The sequence below is a fragment of the Elgaria multicarinata genome, chromosome 2, assembly GCF_023053635.1.
Source record: "Elgaria multicarinata webbii isolate HBS135686 ecotype San Diego chromosome 2, rElgMul1.1.pri, whole genome shotgun sequence".
NCBI lineage: Eukaryota > Metazoa > Chordata > Lepidosauria > Squamata > Anguidae > Elgaria > Elgaria multicarinata.
In genome coordinates, this window is record NC_086172.1 from 37,382,295 (window position 1) to 37,399,375 (window position 17,081).

Sequence of the window (17,081 nt, forward strand, 5' to 3'; positions counted from 1 at the left end):
TTACTTAGAGTGCAATGTTATCTATGTTCTGAACACTGGGTAGACCAGGATTGCTACAATGAAACAGAGGAACACAAAGATATATTCCTGCATAGTTAGACCAATGGTGGTGTGGCCAGAAGAACACATTATCTTATGGATGCCACATTTCAATCTTCTAGGAGTGGGACCCACATGCCCTGTTTCTTTTTGTAGCCCTCTTTCTCTAGTGAAGTACCAACTGGTGAATGCTGTGACCTTGCTGTGCATTCCTCCTTGTCCATACTGCTGCTTTCCTTCTCTCTTGCGAAATGTGCCCCCTTCCGCGCACAGTTGCCTCTACACACCCATTGTGTGCAATGTTCTGAGCGCATGAGCTCTGTGGAATTATTGGTATCTCAGTAGGATTCCAGCCTTTCTCCTTGGAAACCTGTCGCCTACAGATTCTACATGTAAGCCTGCTAACCACCAGGAAAGGCCTGAAACCCAGCATGTCATTGATCTGGCTGTTTTTAGTTTCCCCAACAAACCTGCCCATAACCCCACTGAACTTGGTCCCATTGGCCACCTTCTTGCAGGAAACACGAGAAGTGTCCCAAAGAAACCCAGCAACCTTGATGGGACAACCACAGCCCCTCTCTGTTGATCTCATCTAGCAGATAGGATCTCCTTATCTGATCTTGAACCCTGGCTTGTTCTTCCACTATGTGTTTGGGTATCTTGGGGTTGGCCACCTTTTTTGCACACAGCAATGTCACTCCCACCCCATTTCTCAACATACATAGAGCCTTCCCCTGACTCACTCTCACATATACTCACACAGCCTTCCCCACTCACCCATTCTCTCACACATACACATGCACTCTTCCTCCCCCCAACACACCCCTCAGCACCTCTTCCTGGGTGCTGAGGTCCCCGCACTTTTTTCCCCACTGCCCAGAGGTTGCTGTTAGGAACAGCTGAGGGGCGTGTGTCAGCATGCTCCTTCCGTTTACCCAATGGCAATTAGTGGGAAGTTCACAGCTTAAATATGGAAGACATGTGCATGGGAAGAATGAGTGTTGCACAACACCTTCACCATTCAAATAGCACTGCTGCCAGCCTGCCCAGTAGCTTTTTGTTGGGCTAAGAGAGGAGTGCTATTCTGCTCAGGACGATGGTGCACCAGGAGAATCATCCCCACATGCTGTCTTTCCTATGGAAATTGTGTTCCTGGCAAGAGTGTGGTTTGGGTGGTGGCAGTGGCAGGAGTTGCACTAGAAGCATCTAAGGGGTGCCTGCATATGGTATATTGGATTGGGTTGTCCCTCAAACCATCTCTGACCTAACCTCTGCTTGGTGATTCTGCTCAGTCCTGACTTCAGACCTTCTGCCTTGATCATGATCCCTTCCAGTTTGTTCCACCACCCATCCCTGCCTGTTCTGCTCCAGGTGCCGGCTGACACTGCTCACATCCCAGCATGACAATGCCATTACTGCCATTTCTGCAGGTTGATTTGTGCATGGCTGATGTGGAGTCTTCACTGATTAGCATCATCATGGTTGGTGGCCAAGCAGTATTCCTGGATTTTTGGCTTTGCTTGTGAGGGAGCATAGGGCCACCATCATGGGATGCCAGTATTCTAGCCTGGTGTGGCTGTGGGCAATGTAGCAGAGCCATAGGATTCTCATGTGAGTTTGTGACTAAAAGAAGATGTGAACCAGGGTGTTCTCTGTGCATGATACCAACGAAGAGTTAGCAAAAGCAGCCCTACCACTGTAGCAGAAGAAAGGAATAGCACATTGAGAAAAAGAGGAACAACTAGATAAAACTATAGATGTCTTTTGCTAATGACAGTTAAGCCACTATCACTAGGCTTCCAGATGGCTGACAAGTCACCACCTCAGTCTTACACAAATCTCTTATGAGGTCCATCTGGTTTCTCTTCATCTAATGGAGCATTGACAAGGACCAGCCATCACGAGTTGGGGTAACTCTGTTATGGATAAGTGTGACAAAAGCAGGTGCATAAGTAGTTTTCATATATATGGATGCCTGTCTGAAACTGCTCAGTTGAGATGAATTGAATACCTCTACTGTTTCTTTCAGATATGTTCTGTGTATAAGGTTCATTATGGCCACAACAAGGCCATAACATTGAAGCACTAAGCCTTCATGCTTGACAGGATATGCAAAAAAAATTGGATTCCATAGTGCCATGCATGCACAGAAGAAGTGTAGAATGGAATATTGTGCTTCTTGAGAATCTCAGTTTTCCTCCTGCTGCTGCTTTAAAAGCAAGTCCCTAGCCCTTATGATTGCAAAGGTGGCTTACGCAGGTAATTTTATTTTGAGGATTTATAGCATGAATATACAAATACACATTTTACACAGTACCTTTTGATTGAATTCTCCTCAAGGCAATCTATAATAATACAAAACAAACAACAAAAACATCCCATATACACATACAGACTTCAGCCCTACGGACGGACAATGGATGAGGCTAGTGTGTGCTCTAGTTGTTTCTGAAATCCAAGCCAACCGGCAGTCTGAAAGTGTTATTTCTGGTGTGGGTGATGCTGGGGGTGTTGAAAGTAAGTTACCCCACAGCTACTCCTTCCCTGGGTGATGTGATGAGTGGGGGGCAGCAGACAGGCTAGTTTTCCTATGCCTAGCTGAAAGTGTGCAAGGCAAAGAAGCCAGAGGAGTCACTAAAGAATGAGTGCGCAGGCAAAACAGTAAAACCTGCAGAACAAAGGAAGAGAAATGTTTTGCAGTTGTCTGATTTATACATCTCAGCCAGTGGAGGCTGGTTATTCTTATTTCGGTGGGGTCGTAAATCTACTCTGGGTCTCAGCCAAAACCAGCCAGAACTCTAAATATCCAAGGTGCTAAATCTAATTTGGGGATAGGGTTAAGCACCTTGGACAGCAGTTTTAGAGTTCTGGCTGGTTTGGGCTGAGACCCAGAATGAATTTATAGCCCCACCGGAATCGGAGCCACCAGCCTCCACTGGTCTCAGCATTCTGCTTTTCTTGATGTAGAGTGGAAACCTTTGGGAGAGACTTTTTAAATTTGTTTTTTTTTTTGTTTTTTTAAAGCCTAGAATATGCATAGCCACGAAGATGCTTGGTATGATGACATTAAGGGCTCATCTACACCAAGCAGGATATTGCACTATGAAAGCAGTATGAAAGCGGTATATAAAAGGCAAGAGCCACACTACTGCTTTGTAGCAGTATTGAAGTGCACTGACAACTGTTGGGGCCCATTGACACATACCATATACCGCTTTCATACTGCTTTCATAGTGCAATATCCTGCTTGGTGTAGATGTGTCAATGGGCCCCAACACTTGTCAGTGCTCTTCAATACTACTATAAAGCAGTAGTGTTGATCCTGCCTTTTAAATACTGCTTTCATACCACTTTCATAGTGGAATATCCTGCTGGTGTAGATGAGCCCTAAGATTGCCCTGTTCTAATTCACATGATGATGCGGAGAAAGAGTACAAAATTTTGCTGGCTTAGAGAACCTGAGCTACCTTTTCTTCCTGCCTTCCCTGTACATGGCAACTTTTAAAGCTGACACCTTTTCTAGCATCAGTAGTTCTGGAAACGGAGAACCAATGCCTGGCTGCCTCTGCCTTGTGCTTAGCGACTATGAAATGAGACCTGCAGTGCACCCATGTTCGCAGTGAGAAGGAAAGTGTGAATGCAATCCCTGTGCTTTCTTTTGTTTCCTCCCGGGATTGCCTGACATTTGAAAGTGTATTAACACAGTGAAAACGTCCTACTGCTTACTCTTGGTGCTTCCAGGTGGAGGGCTCCTAGTGCTACCTTCCACAACAGACCATGCAGCTATCCTGTCTTTCCCTTCTTAACAGATTTTTGGTGGAGAGAAAAAAGACAGAAGAAGCGATGGGAAACATTGGAGAGATAATAAGTGGACCACATAAAAAATTCCATGTAGAAGGATGATTGTACAATAAAAGCTTTGTCTGGAAGCACCCTCTATCCCAGGGGTGGGCAGACTTCAGGCTTGCGGGATCCATGTTGTCCCCATCCCACCCCACCCCATAGAATACTGAGTTTTAAGAACCAGAGCCTGGCACAAAAGAGATACACTTAGAATTCAAGAATTGTGAGCCCAGGAATTTGTTTTGTGTAGCAGAACTGAACAAAGCTCACAGTCCTTCCACAAACAAAAACCCAGCCCTGGTTTTCCCTCCAAGCTTTCTTCATTTCAGCAGGATTTCAAAATAAAATAATAAAAGGAAGAGAGAAAGAGAGAGAGAGAGAGAGAAAGAAAAGGGGGGAGGTCATTTTCTTGCTGCTAGTGTTGAACTGGGAATTAGAAATCCTTGCCAATCTATTACAAATCACCCAGAGACCTATGAGAAGATCCAAATCTTCCTTCTGCCCACCGCTGTACTAAAGAGCCACCCCAAGGTTTTCTCCCACAACCTTCAATCTTGGAGTGTCTTTCCTGCTGCTGCATACCACAGGCTCATCTTGGCTGAAAATCAGTAAGAAGTCTGCTTAAAATAAGGTATCTGAAGAATACATTTTTGGCACCACCCTACAGATCAGCCTTCCCTAACCTCAGGCCTTCCAGATGTGTTGGATGAGAACTCCCATCATTTCTTGCCAGCTGGGAATAATGGGAGTTGCATTCCAACACATCTGGAAGGCACCAGGTTGATCTAGTATTCAGCTGCCATATGATTACCCTTTCTAAATGCTGCACTGTTTTTCTTCTTAGAACCAAGGCCACTATCTCAGGGCCACCCCAACTGATTATGCACATTTTTTAAAGAAGTTTTTCTTTTTCTTTCAAGGTGAACATAAAGCAATCTAATAACCAACAACAAAGCAGTTACAAGCACTGCATACAACAGTTTAGAGCCTTGCTATAGCAACTACGCTTGCCTATAGTACACAAACCAAATTTGTGTACTGTAAGCAAGCATTTCCTTTACTTCTTATTTGGTATTAAAAAGGGAGGGTTAGAAGTTCTTCCTCACTCCCCAAAATGTCACTTTTTCATTGACTGTCTGTCAAGTCTATGGCAGGGTACCAAAGAAGCACAAAGATAATTCCATGTGCCACAGGAGACTTTGGGCTCATGCTGCTCAAAAATCAGCTCCCATCTTGCTTGCCAAGACATAGCAAACAGAGGAGACTCTCAAAAGTAGTTTGTGAATTTACAATAAAATAAAATAAAATAGTAAAATAAATAAATAAAACCTTGGATGTAGCTAAAATTGATCTTTGGAGCCCTGCCTGTTTATTAACATATGTAAAGATTAATTACCACTTAATTATACAAATATAGTTATAAAACAAATAGTTTCCATTACTTGTTTTATTTATTTGCAGATTGATAAGCAGTAGTGTAGATCAAAGTTTACACACTTTGTTAACTTGTTCCAGAGAGTTAAACCTGAATGGGGGAAAGTGGAATGACAATTATTTTTTGAAAAGAGAAAAAAAATGCTCCCACGTTTTGTTCCTTTTGGTTAAGTGCTTTCATTTCAGAGAGAAGGATTTTTCCAGTCAGTCAAGGGGCAACTCACATGCCACCATCTTTTATTCAACGGCAAGCACAGATGTTCCTTCTGCAGGGGAGGTTTTAATTTATGAAAATGATATCGTTTATGCATGAATGCGCTCCACATAACACACAGTACTTCCATCTGATGAGAGAAAACTGCAGAACCAGTGCCAATGTCAGGAACATATTCTGCAAATTTACTCACTTAAATGTTTAATGAATATTTGGAAGGCATTTACAAACCACAAGAAAGCTTTTCAATTACCTCCTTTTTTTTCACAGCTAATAATAATTTTCACCTCCTCCAGCCAATGCAATTGACTTTAGGGGTCTGATAAATGTTTGTTGCTGCAGTACATCAAAAGAAATAATAATTATGAGAACAAACAAGGTAAATCGGATATTAGTGAGATTTTGAAATTCCTGCTCAGTATTTGTCCTCATGAAAAATTTAGAATTTCTCCCCCTTAGATAGCACGCACACATATACAAAAGATTGATAGGGATTCTGTTGTCAGTGATACCAACAATGGTCAGCGTTTGCACAAAATTTTGATATCAGCAATCCAAGAAAAATCATATTTCATAATCTCTCAGTCTATACTTCTACATGTTTTCCCTGAGCTGATTAATAAATTGGTGGAAGATGGTCCTTGGAAGTAATCCCTTAATTTACAAGGCTGGAGTCAAGGCTGTTATTTTGAACCATGTTTGTGCAGAGGATATTTCCTTATCATCGCTGGTGCAACAAGTCTCATCCATTTTTATCCTCATGGGTGGAATACAAGGTAGCTGAGCCTAAAATGTCTTCTATCCCAAACTCCAATCCTCTCAGGTAACTTCATTGGTTTGGATCCAAACTATTATTATTATTATTATTATTATTTATTTATATAGCACCATCGATGTACATGGTGCTGTACAGATAACACAGTAAATAGCAAGACCCTGCCGCATAGGCTTACAATCTAATAAAGTTGTAGTAAACAATAAGGAGGGAAAGAGAATGCAAACAGGCACAGGGAAGTGTAAACAGGCACCGGGAAGGGTGAAGCTAACAGTATAGAGTCAGAACAAACGCAAAGTTTAAAAGCTATAGGGAAAAGAAAAGTTTTTAGCTGTGTTTTAAAAGCTGTCAATGGGACATAAGTTATGACTACCTTCAATCCCACTGATTTCAATGGTTGTATCCAAAAACATATTTCCCATGTGCAAGTAATGGGTTGGATCCAGATTCAGTCTTATTTAGAGTAGACTCATTGAGATGAATGGGACTAATGTCAGACCAACATTGGATGCAACCCAATGGGTCTATTCTAAGTATGACTGAGTCTGGGGCCACAGCTAGACCTAAGGTTTATCCTGGGATCATCCAGGGTTCGCCGCTGCCTGATGAACAGGTTTGACCCCTGGACGATCCAGAGATAAACCTTAGGTCTAGCGATAGCCTGGATCTAATCCCGTTATTTTCACGTGGGAAAATATGTTTTTACAACTCTCAATACGATTTTTTTAACAAAATAAAATCTGCTTCAATCCTTAGAACTGGTTTAATAACTTGTTATTATGTAGGATCCATAAAGCTTCATGATCTTAGCATAGTACAAGTAATAGACACAATTTATTAAAAGAGTTAAATACCTCTATCTCTTGGTTCTAAGAAATCTCTTTTAAAAGTACAGCAGTCTATTCTATCAAACTAGATTGTGTTAGAGTGACTGGATTCATTATGCACTTTATCATGGCCTAAATATGCTATTTAGCTGAAAGACCACTTTTGCAATTGGGTTCCCTGCATTTATTCATCTACGTAAAATATATTAATGCATATTAGAGTGATGGGATGAAAAACTGAAAACAGGCTGTTGTTTAAATGCCTACAGAAGTGGTTTCCATAAAAAATATTTTACTGAAATATTCATTTACCATGCTGTCACAAGTAAGGTAATCCAAATTTAAGCTTGGCATTGGTCTTAATGCATCCACTTATACTGCTGAATTGACTACAGTATGTTAGCCACTGAATAGCTGCTTTTAATTTATAGTTCCCAAGCTTGTAGTACTTTGCATCATAGACAGTTACATTTAATATGAAAAGCATATCTGATCAATACTTGTGATATACAGATTTGTAGCATCATTTTGGTGGGACCATCATATAAAGTAGAATCACTGGACAATGCTGAGAGCAATGCAGCTAACTGCCTGCCTGTCTTTTCAATAGACTGAAATTAATGGATCATGTGTATAGTGTTTGGTAAACAGTGTATGTTAAAATGACAAGCAATGCAAATTAAAAGGGGGAAATACATATTATTGGTATTTTGTTTTAAATTGAAGAATTTCAATTTGCTGTTTTTAATCTTTCTTTTTACTGTTTTATTCCTATGTTCACTGCTCTGGAATCTATTTTAGATATGGAACAGTATATAAATATTATAAATAAATAAATAAATAAATAAATAAATATGGATTCAGTATCTCTGTTCGGTTACTGCCTGAATCAAGGTGCCATGGTCATAACAAACTAATATCTCTGAAAATTCCACGAATATGACCCTTCAGTGAAACCCACATGGATTACCTTTCTCTCCTTTGAATTCCACCTTTCTAAATGAACCCTTTGGTGTAATCAGATAGTAATTCTAACCCCCCCCCCCCCCTGGACAAGGGGTTAGTATGGGTGGACCAGCCTCTCTTCTGTGTAGGGGCTTCCCTCCCACAGGTGAATTGGAAGCATTTTTTTAATCACTGGTAGGGGTGGGGGAAGATGAACCTATGGTAAGTGTGAATTGACTGCACATGTAACTGTGTTTGTTCACATTCCCTTATCCTATTCCTCCCTCTCTTCTGTTGTCTATGATTCTTGCCCCTTCCCTGTTATCTCCTTCCACTGTTGAAATTTAGGGCCAAACAAGATATGATGGATACCTTACAGTTGCAGGAGCCCTGTTCTCTTGACCAGATACAGCAGAGAGTAAGGCTCCTGCGGCTTTATCTGTTGTGATGAAGAGTGAATTTCACCAGGTGCTGCATGCATACAAATGACACCTGCTGAAATTCCTTTTTCTGTACAATTGCTAAAGATACAGGAGCCCTGTCCTCCTTTCCATATGGTCACCCTAACTGCCATGAACAGTGATGGTACTGCAAGAAGCCAATAAATAAATAACGGCCCATAGCGATGGGATGAAATAGCTACAAAGGGGTATCTGAGGGGTAGACAACTTGGTGCCCGTGGGGCACCAGTGTACCCTTGGACACCTTTCTTGGTGCCCTACACCTCCCAATTTTTATCTTCTTTAAATAACAAAGTTTCTTACTGGCAGCTGAGATTGCTTTAAAGCAAAGTGAGGGCCTCTTCCCATTTTCTTTTCCCATGAATGCTGGGCCACAGGTGGGGCTCAGAAACGTTGTTATGAAATGGAGATGGCAGGTGACTGCAGGCCAATATTTTCATATGCAGTGCACCCATTTTGTGGTGGTGCCCAGGATAGTTTCTAAAATTGCCAAATATACCCACAGGGCCCAAACGGTTGCCTATCCCAGGGTTATCTTATGCCCAAGCAACCAAGAGTGAGAGATTAATATATTAATAAAACCCAAGTTGTATTTTTTTGTAATGTAGATCTCTGTTGATACAATCTAATGTTACATGTGCTGATGTTATATTCATTATATTACTTATGGGTGGAAAACCACCAGTTAGATGTATGAATATTGACATGGGGTGAAAGCAGAGGCCATTAATGTCAGCGGCAAAAGTCCCACTGGCTTTTATGGAGAGAGGGTTTCCCTACTGTGTGTATAAATGTCGTTACTAATCCTTCTGAGAGAAAGAGAAGAAAAGAGAAGGAAACATGTCCACTGTTAGGTTTTAAATATGCAAAGTTTGTTGTGGCTAGGAATAACATAAAAACATTCATGTTAGCTATAGACTGCCACCTTAAGAAAATGAAACCAGTACAGACAACTTACAGATTTAAACTATGAGAAACAGACAAGAGTGTGCAGACTTCAGTGATCCGTAAAGCATTTCAGAACTATGCAATTGTTTACAGTAGGGGTGTTGAACCTCAGGCTCACAGGCCAAATCTGGACTTCCTGAGGTTCAAATCTGGCCCAACGAGGTTGTCTAGATGGCCTTGCCCCCTTTTCTTCCACTATTTGTAGTTTTCTACCATTTGCATGTTTTTTCCACACTCTAAAAGGTCTCTTAAGGCCTAGTTACTAGTTGGTAGAACTTGAAGCTAAATTTTGCTGGTGTTTTGGGTATTTTGGCCCTGTCCTCTGTTGCCTGTCATGACAATGCCTTGCACAAATGGAAGCACATCTCTGGGTTTTCAGTTTTGTCAAGTAAAGGTCTTGTGCGGTCAATAAAAACCCTTGGAATAGGTCTTATTTATTTATTTATAATATTTATATGCCATTCCCTATCCAAAGATTTTGGAGCAGTGAATAATGAGAATACTAGGATAAAATCAACACCAAAATTTTCATTTTAAAAGAACAAGGTTCAGATAAAACTGCAGGCAGTCATTCAGGTAAAGCTTCTTGAAACAATAACATTTTCAGGAGGTGCCTAAAGCAATACATCGGTCCTGCCTGACCTCTAAAGGCAGGGAATTCCGTAGGTCATCTCTGGGTCTAACCCCCAACAAAGGCACCTACTCAGTGGTGACCCCCCATTTATGGAATGATTTCCCTAACAAGGCCCACCTAGCACCAACATTGCTTTCTTTTCCATGTCAGGTTAATACTCTTCTCTTATTAGTTTTGAATGCATGACAGATGTCTTATGGCTGATTGTTTAAATTGGTTTTAGATATGTTGCCCGCATGTGTTTTGTCTATGTTTTTATATAAATGGTTTTACACTTTGCATAATATATCTTTAATGGGTCTTTTGAAAATCTTTGTGAACTGCCCAGAGAGCTTCGGCTATGGGGTGGAGCAAATATGCAATAAATAATAAGTCCCATTGTGCTCAATATGGCTTCCTTCTACGAAAGTGTGCATACGTTGGCAGCCTAATTGCACGAGAATAGCTGTGTAACACACACCCATTCCCGAAATTTTGCAGGGAGGCTTTTTATTTCTGGATTGGATAATATAAGCCTTGCCCTACTCGCAACCCCCAGCATTCTCTTGGGTGCAGGAGTCGTTAGGAGGACCATCCCTAATCTGGCTCCTGGCTCATTTCCCGCCTTTCGCAAAAACACCCAAGGGAAGGTTTCTTTCGGGCTCTCTTGTCTCCTACTCCCGCCTGCAGGCGAGGCCGGCCCCGTGAGCGCGAGGCGAGGAGGTGTGAGGGGGCCGAGGGAGGGCGCGCGCCTGAGAAGGAGCCCAAAGCTAAACGCGTGCGCGCGCGCCGGGCCGCTCACGCTCCTCCCCCCACGCCCTTTGGGGGAAAGGGAGGGGAGCGGCTCACGGCTGCCTTGGTAGCGGCTGCGACGCACTGGGATCTCTCTCTCGCCTTCCTCCGCCGTTGGGCGGGCGAAGCACGAAAAGGACGGCGCAAGTGGCCCTAAATGCACCGCCCCAGGAGGATAGCGTGGCCCGAGAGCCCGGGCGCTGGGAGGAAGGGAAGCGACGCCACCTCTCGCTCCTCTTCGAGAGAGGAGGCGGCAAAAGGGCAGCCCGCTCTGCAGGGAAGCGCCCGGGTGCGGGAGGAGGAGGCCCGGGGCGAAGATGAGCAGCCGCTTCTCAGAGGGATTTTCGAGATCAAGAAGAAGAGCTGCGACGTGGTGCTGAGTGCCCAGAGGCTGAGGTGGAGCCCAATCCAGCCTGAGAGCCCCGTAGGTGAGGGGGTGCGTGCGTGCGTGCAAGAAACACAGAGAAGCAGCTACTTTTATTTCTTCTGTTTAGCGCTTTGATGTTCTTGTGCATATTTCCTTGGAAGTGAGCTCCACTGAATCCCATGGGGTTTACTCCTGCATGAATGTGCCCAGGTTTGCAGCCCGCGCATTCGCAGATTCGGAAGCGAATGCCACTGGAGCTAATGGGACTCACTCCTCCCCCCCACCCCACCCCACCCCACCCCCGTCTTGAACTGGGCAACCTCAATTTCCCTTCTAGCTCAGACTCCTCCTCTGTCCATCAAAGCCATTCAACTAGGGAGGGCAGAACTAGTGCGTGACGTCGGGTGGAAACACCACTCCCCTTCAGGGGCTGCGTAATTGAAGAAAAGTTTGGTTAACTTTGTGCCTTGAGTGTACCCAGTGCGTGACGAGGTAGTCTAAGGGCTCATCTACACCAAGCAGGATTTCCACTATGAAAGAGGTATATAAAAGGCAGGAGCCACACTACTGCTTTATAGCAGTATTGAAGTGCATTGACAACTGTTGGGGCCCATTGACACATATATACCACTTCCATACATACATATATACCACTTCCATACTGCTGCATCATGCTTGGAGTGGCTCCTGCCTTTTATATACGGCTTTCATAGTGCTATACCCTGCTTGGTATAGATGAGCCCTAAGAACAAAATGCTACTCTGGATAGCTAGTGGAGAGGAATTAGTTTTCTTTTAAGATGACATTTGAAATCTCCCCCTCCTTCTACTTACCAGAGTGCTTCCAGATGAGGCTTTTTGTTGTGCAATTGCTATGTTTCAATCATGGAATTTGAAAAGGAGTTCAGACCACCTTTGCTTCCAGATGAGGCTTTTATCGAACCATCAGCCTGCCTCATTTATGGAATTATACTTATTCAATCAATCAAATTTATTACGGCTAACAGCCAGCATGGAATTATACTGGATGGGGGAGCGGCCCAGGGCCCTCATAGTCATCCACTTCTAATCCTTCCATATTTTACTATTATTTATTTCACTAAGGAGAAAAAGATGGAATAACTTCGCCATACCTTCTAATTGGTAAAACTCTCTGAGAGTACACTAAATCCTCCACTTTTTCAGGTTTTTTTTTCTTGTTACAAAAAAAGCCTTTAAGGAGGAAAAGGTGAAATGGGCTGCACAATGCCTTTGATTGCGAAAGATAGGAGCTGCTCATTTGGAAACAATCTCCATTGATTTAAACCAGCAAGGAACAGCTGATTTCAATCATGTTTCCCATTGATACTATAGAGTATTATTTATCCTGTTATATCATTTTTACAACCAGGGTTTGTATTTGTTTTTTGCACTATATATAATTTTGCATTTTTTTAAAAAAAAAATACCTAGAGAGGGGACATCTTTTAAATATTCTCATATAGGGCCTTTTTAATGATCAGCAGCTATGACAATTTGTAGGTATGAGAATATAGGAATCTGCACACTGGACAAATTTTTTCTTCTTTCAAGTATTGCTCTTTTCTGTTTTAGTCTGCCATGGCCAAGCACCAACATCATGAAAACACATTAAAAAAAATAAGAATAACTGCTCATGACTGATAGGTACAAGAACATTCTGATAGTTACTGGGCATACTAGAGCAACTTATTTTTTATGAGTGAGAGTTTATTTTATTGATTGTGTAAATATTCATATTTGAGAAATGATCAAATTGGTTCTTCATTGATATAGAAAAACTTCCTTAGAAGGAAGCCTCTGATCTCAGAGACTTCCGAGTATCCAGTTGTTGGTTAAGGCTAGATGGGGCGATATCCCGGGGATCGCCCCGGGATCATCCTTGTGCGTCCACATGACACACAGGATCCCGGGAGCAGGGAGGAATGATCCCTCCCTTTTCCTGACATATCGCCCTACCCTTCTATCCTGACATTTCCCACGGTCCCGGGATGATCCCGAGACCGTGGGACGTGTGGCCGGGCATTCTGTTTTCATTCCGGCTCCTCAAAAGTAACTGCGAGGACCTGGGACCCGGGCAAGGAGCTCCTCAGGAGCTCTGTGCCCATTGGGGGGGGGGGGGAGCGGGAGGTGTTTTTTTTAAAAAAACCCACTTACATTTTGTGCAGGAGCGCTCCTGAGCTCTTTTACGATTAAAAAATAAAACAAAATGGCGGGCGTGACATCCTCTTCCTCCCGGGAGATCACACACCACATGTAGATAGAAGGGGGATCCTGTGATGATCATATCGCGAGATCCTCCCCCCTCCCTCCCTCTACACTGGTATGGTGTAGACATGGCCGTTGATGCACGCAGGGGTGAGGAGGAGCAACAGAGGTGATTTTTGTCTTTCCAGTAGACAAGCCTTTGGGCCCATCTAGAGAAGGCACACTGTTGGGGCCTGGGCCAGGGCTGAAGAGGCCATAGAATTTCTCATACTCCAGCACTCTCCTCCCTCTCCACCAGAATACTTCCTTTTCCCTCCCTCTGAGGCTGCATTTGTGGCCTTAGGGGGCCACCAGCACTGGTCTTTCCATGGTTGCGGCAAGGGTGGTGGTGGCAGGGTTTCGGAACTCAGAATCTCCTTACTAAGGTCTTAGCAGTATCTACAACCTGGGTGGGGACTCCAAACAATCCTATGTTCCCTGGAACACTGTCCCAGGTACCATTGGATTGCGCTCTAAATCACTATCTGGTAGAACTTTATTGAATCCGTTTATAGATTAACTGTGGGGTTATCCATTTTATATACAGATTATTTAATATTAACTAAGTTATTCTTTAAGTATAATATTATACTAAGTTATTAGTATTTGCAATTTAAAAAAGGCAAAACAAACTGATTTAAATTAAATAATTTCATTAAAAATTTTCAAATTTGATTTAAAAAAACCTACTGAAAAACTATTAGCCTTCTCCCTCCTTGTACGCTGTGGCCCCACAAAATTGCACCCTTGTATAGCAATTAGGCTTAGATGAAATGGTGTAGGGGGTGGATTTGGGTGGTTGTAGCAATGGGGAGTTATCCATGCCTTAGTAACACCTAAACTTGATTAATATAATGCATTATATGCGAAGCTGCCTTTGAAAAGTCTTCAGAAACTTCAGCTGGTCCAGAATTCAGCAGCTAACATGTTGACAAAGGCTCCTCATTGTGAACCTTTTACACTAGCTCCTAAATTACTATACCTAAAAAAGGATATTGTAGAGTTGGGAAAAGTGCAGAAAAGGGCAACTAAAATGATCAAGGGGCTGGAGCAATTCCCCTATGAGGAGTAGTTACAACAACCCTGTTCAGACAACACGCTAAGCCGTGGTGGTTAAGCATTTTGAGCTAAACATAGCTTGGCATGTCATGTGAACCATTCCTAACTGTGGTGGCTACATAACCACGGTTTAAACATACTCATTTGCTGCAAAAGTGTTAGTGGTCTAATTATGGCTTAATGTGTTGTCTGAACAGGCCCAACAGCTGGAATTGTTTAGTTTAGAAAAAACGCGAAGGGCGGGGGATGAGAGAAGTGTACAAAATCATGCACGGTATGCATAGAGTTGATAGGAAAACATTTTCTCCCCTTATAATACTAGAACCCGGGATCATCCCATGAAGCTGACTGATGGGAGATTCAGGACAAATAAAAGGAAGAACTTCTTCATGGATTGCATTTTTAAACTATGGATTTCACTTCTGCAAGATAAAGAGATGGCCGCCAATCGGATGGCTTTAAAAGGGGATGGGACAAATTCATGGAGGAATTAAGATATCAATGGCTACGTCCTGATGGCTATATGCTACCTCCAGAATCAGAGCCAGTATGCCTATGTACAGCAGTTGCTGGGGAACATGGGCAGGAGAGTGCTGTTGCACTCATGTCCTACTTGTTTTCGAATGGGCAGCTGGTTGGCATTGTGATGCACAGGGAATCCCGGGATCAGGGAGGGATGATCCCTCCCTTGCCCTGGGATAGAGCCCTCCCCTTTGGGTCTGCTTTTTCCATGGTCCCGGGCTGAGCCCGAGACTGCAGAACATGTGGCCCATTGCCTCACGTGTAAATGGAGGAGGGATCTCCCGTTAAACACAACGCGAGATCTTCCCTCCTCCGTCCTGGATTATAAAGTAGGTCTAGCTAAGGCCCCAATTTCATTTTGAACACTAATTACCTTGTTTTGTGCTTGTCTACATTTTCCGTGAAGTGGTGTCCTATCAAAAATACTGAGATATAAAAGAAGTTTAAAAACTAAACCAATAGTAAATTCATTACCTTTGCTTGTTGACTTTTTCGTATTAGCACATCTTTGTGCATGTATTATTTTGTGAAGTTCAATTTTTGTTAATAGTGAAACTTAGTATATCTATATAGCATCTACAGATAAAATCTTGAAGAGCTGTGAATTCTGAACATTATGTGCTTGCATGCTTTAACAGACTGTCTCAATTCTTCTTGTTGCTTTTCATGAAAACCCCCCATTAATTTCTGCTAGTTATGCATTCTTATCAGAACATTCTGTTGAAACATAATGTGTTGGGTATTTGATACATATATTGCTATCCTACCATAAGGGTCTGCTATTATTTTAGACACCAACTGATTTTATGATAGTATTGGATTTCTTCCACATATGCTTATGTTTTTGTCCAGATGAACTCAAAGAACATCTGTTACTTTTGTGGTGGTATCTGCTTTTTCCTTTTAGAATTTGCCCTTTTGGTTAATTACAGCAACAGTTCTGCAGTTTTTCAGTATTGCAGGCTCCAATACAAAGGAATATATGTCACATTAATCAGCTATCAATAGATAGTTCAATTCTATTATATATTGCCATATCTACATATTAGAACTAGTTGTAAAATGGGCATGGTTATTTTAAATATGGTGTGTTACTCTATAAATCGTGGAAAAAAATCAGTTCCATATTTATGTATAGTAGATAAAATATATAGTACACTTTTCTTGATATCGACGATGTTGGGAATGAGGAATTCATGTTCAAATTCAAATTCTGCAGTTGGAATGAATAAACACAACACACACACGGTATATTATATGAATTTACTTATTCATCCTAATCCAGTAAGGGCAATCAATGTACAGAAACTGGTTTCTGTTTACAAGTTGATCTCCTAGATCTGTACCCCCAAAGAATAGGCGCTGAAAAGGGAAAAACTCCACATCTAGCACCAAGAGTTGTATCCTGATAGATGGCTGGCATTGTCAGCATAAAATCATCTCTGCATTTAGACAATTATTTGCATCTGCCCACTTTCAAAGAATGTGGAATATGTTGCGGAGAGGGGCAAAGAGTGCTGTGATAGAGGGAAATTCACAAAAAGTGGAGTTGACCCTTAATATTGGACTACCTAGTTCTTTAATTTCTGAGCCTCCGCCATCTATTGCTTAAATCATCAAATTATCTATCCGATATCATTTCTCTTGTAAAGAACTCATGGATATGATGCTTAAATTTGATGCTTTATTTATTTATTTCATTTATATGCCGCCCCATAGCTGAAGCTCTTTGGGTGGTTTACAAAAGTTAAAAACAAACATTAAAAACAAATATAAAAAAGTTTTAAAGCATAAAAACAGCAATATCCATTTAAAACAGATATTCTGGAGTCAGTTAAAAAACTCAGTATATGTTGTTAACTGCCTGGGAGAAAAGAAAAGTCTTAACCTGGCGCTGAAAAGATAATAATGTTGGCGCCAGGTGAGCCTCGTTGGGGAGATCATTCCATAATTGGGCCACCACTGAAAAGGCCCTCTC

At 42.1% G+C, this 17,081-nt stretch overlaps 1 protein-coding gene across 1 annotated transcript in view; it reads left to right on the plus strand.

Annotated features, from left to right (window-relative positions):
• The first annotated feature begins 11,008 nt into the window (after positions 1-11,008).
• The window catches only part of CERKL (ceramide kinase like), a 51,263-nt gene continuing 45,190 nt past the window's right edge, over positions 11,009-17,081 (plus strand). Inside the window, exon 1 of the mRNA XM_063118596.1 lies at positions 11,009-11,319. Coding sequence (XP_062974666.1) covers positions 11,049-11,319 — 271 coding nt within the window. The 5' untranslated portion in view covers positions 11,009-11,048. The remainder of the gene's footprint in view (positions 11,320-17,081) is intronic.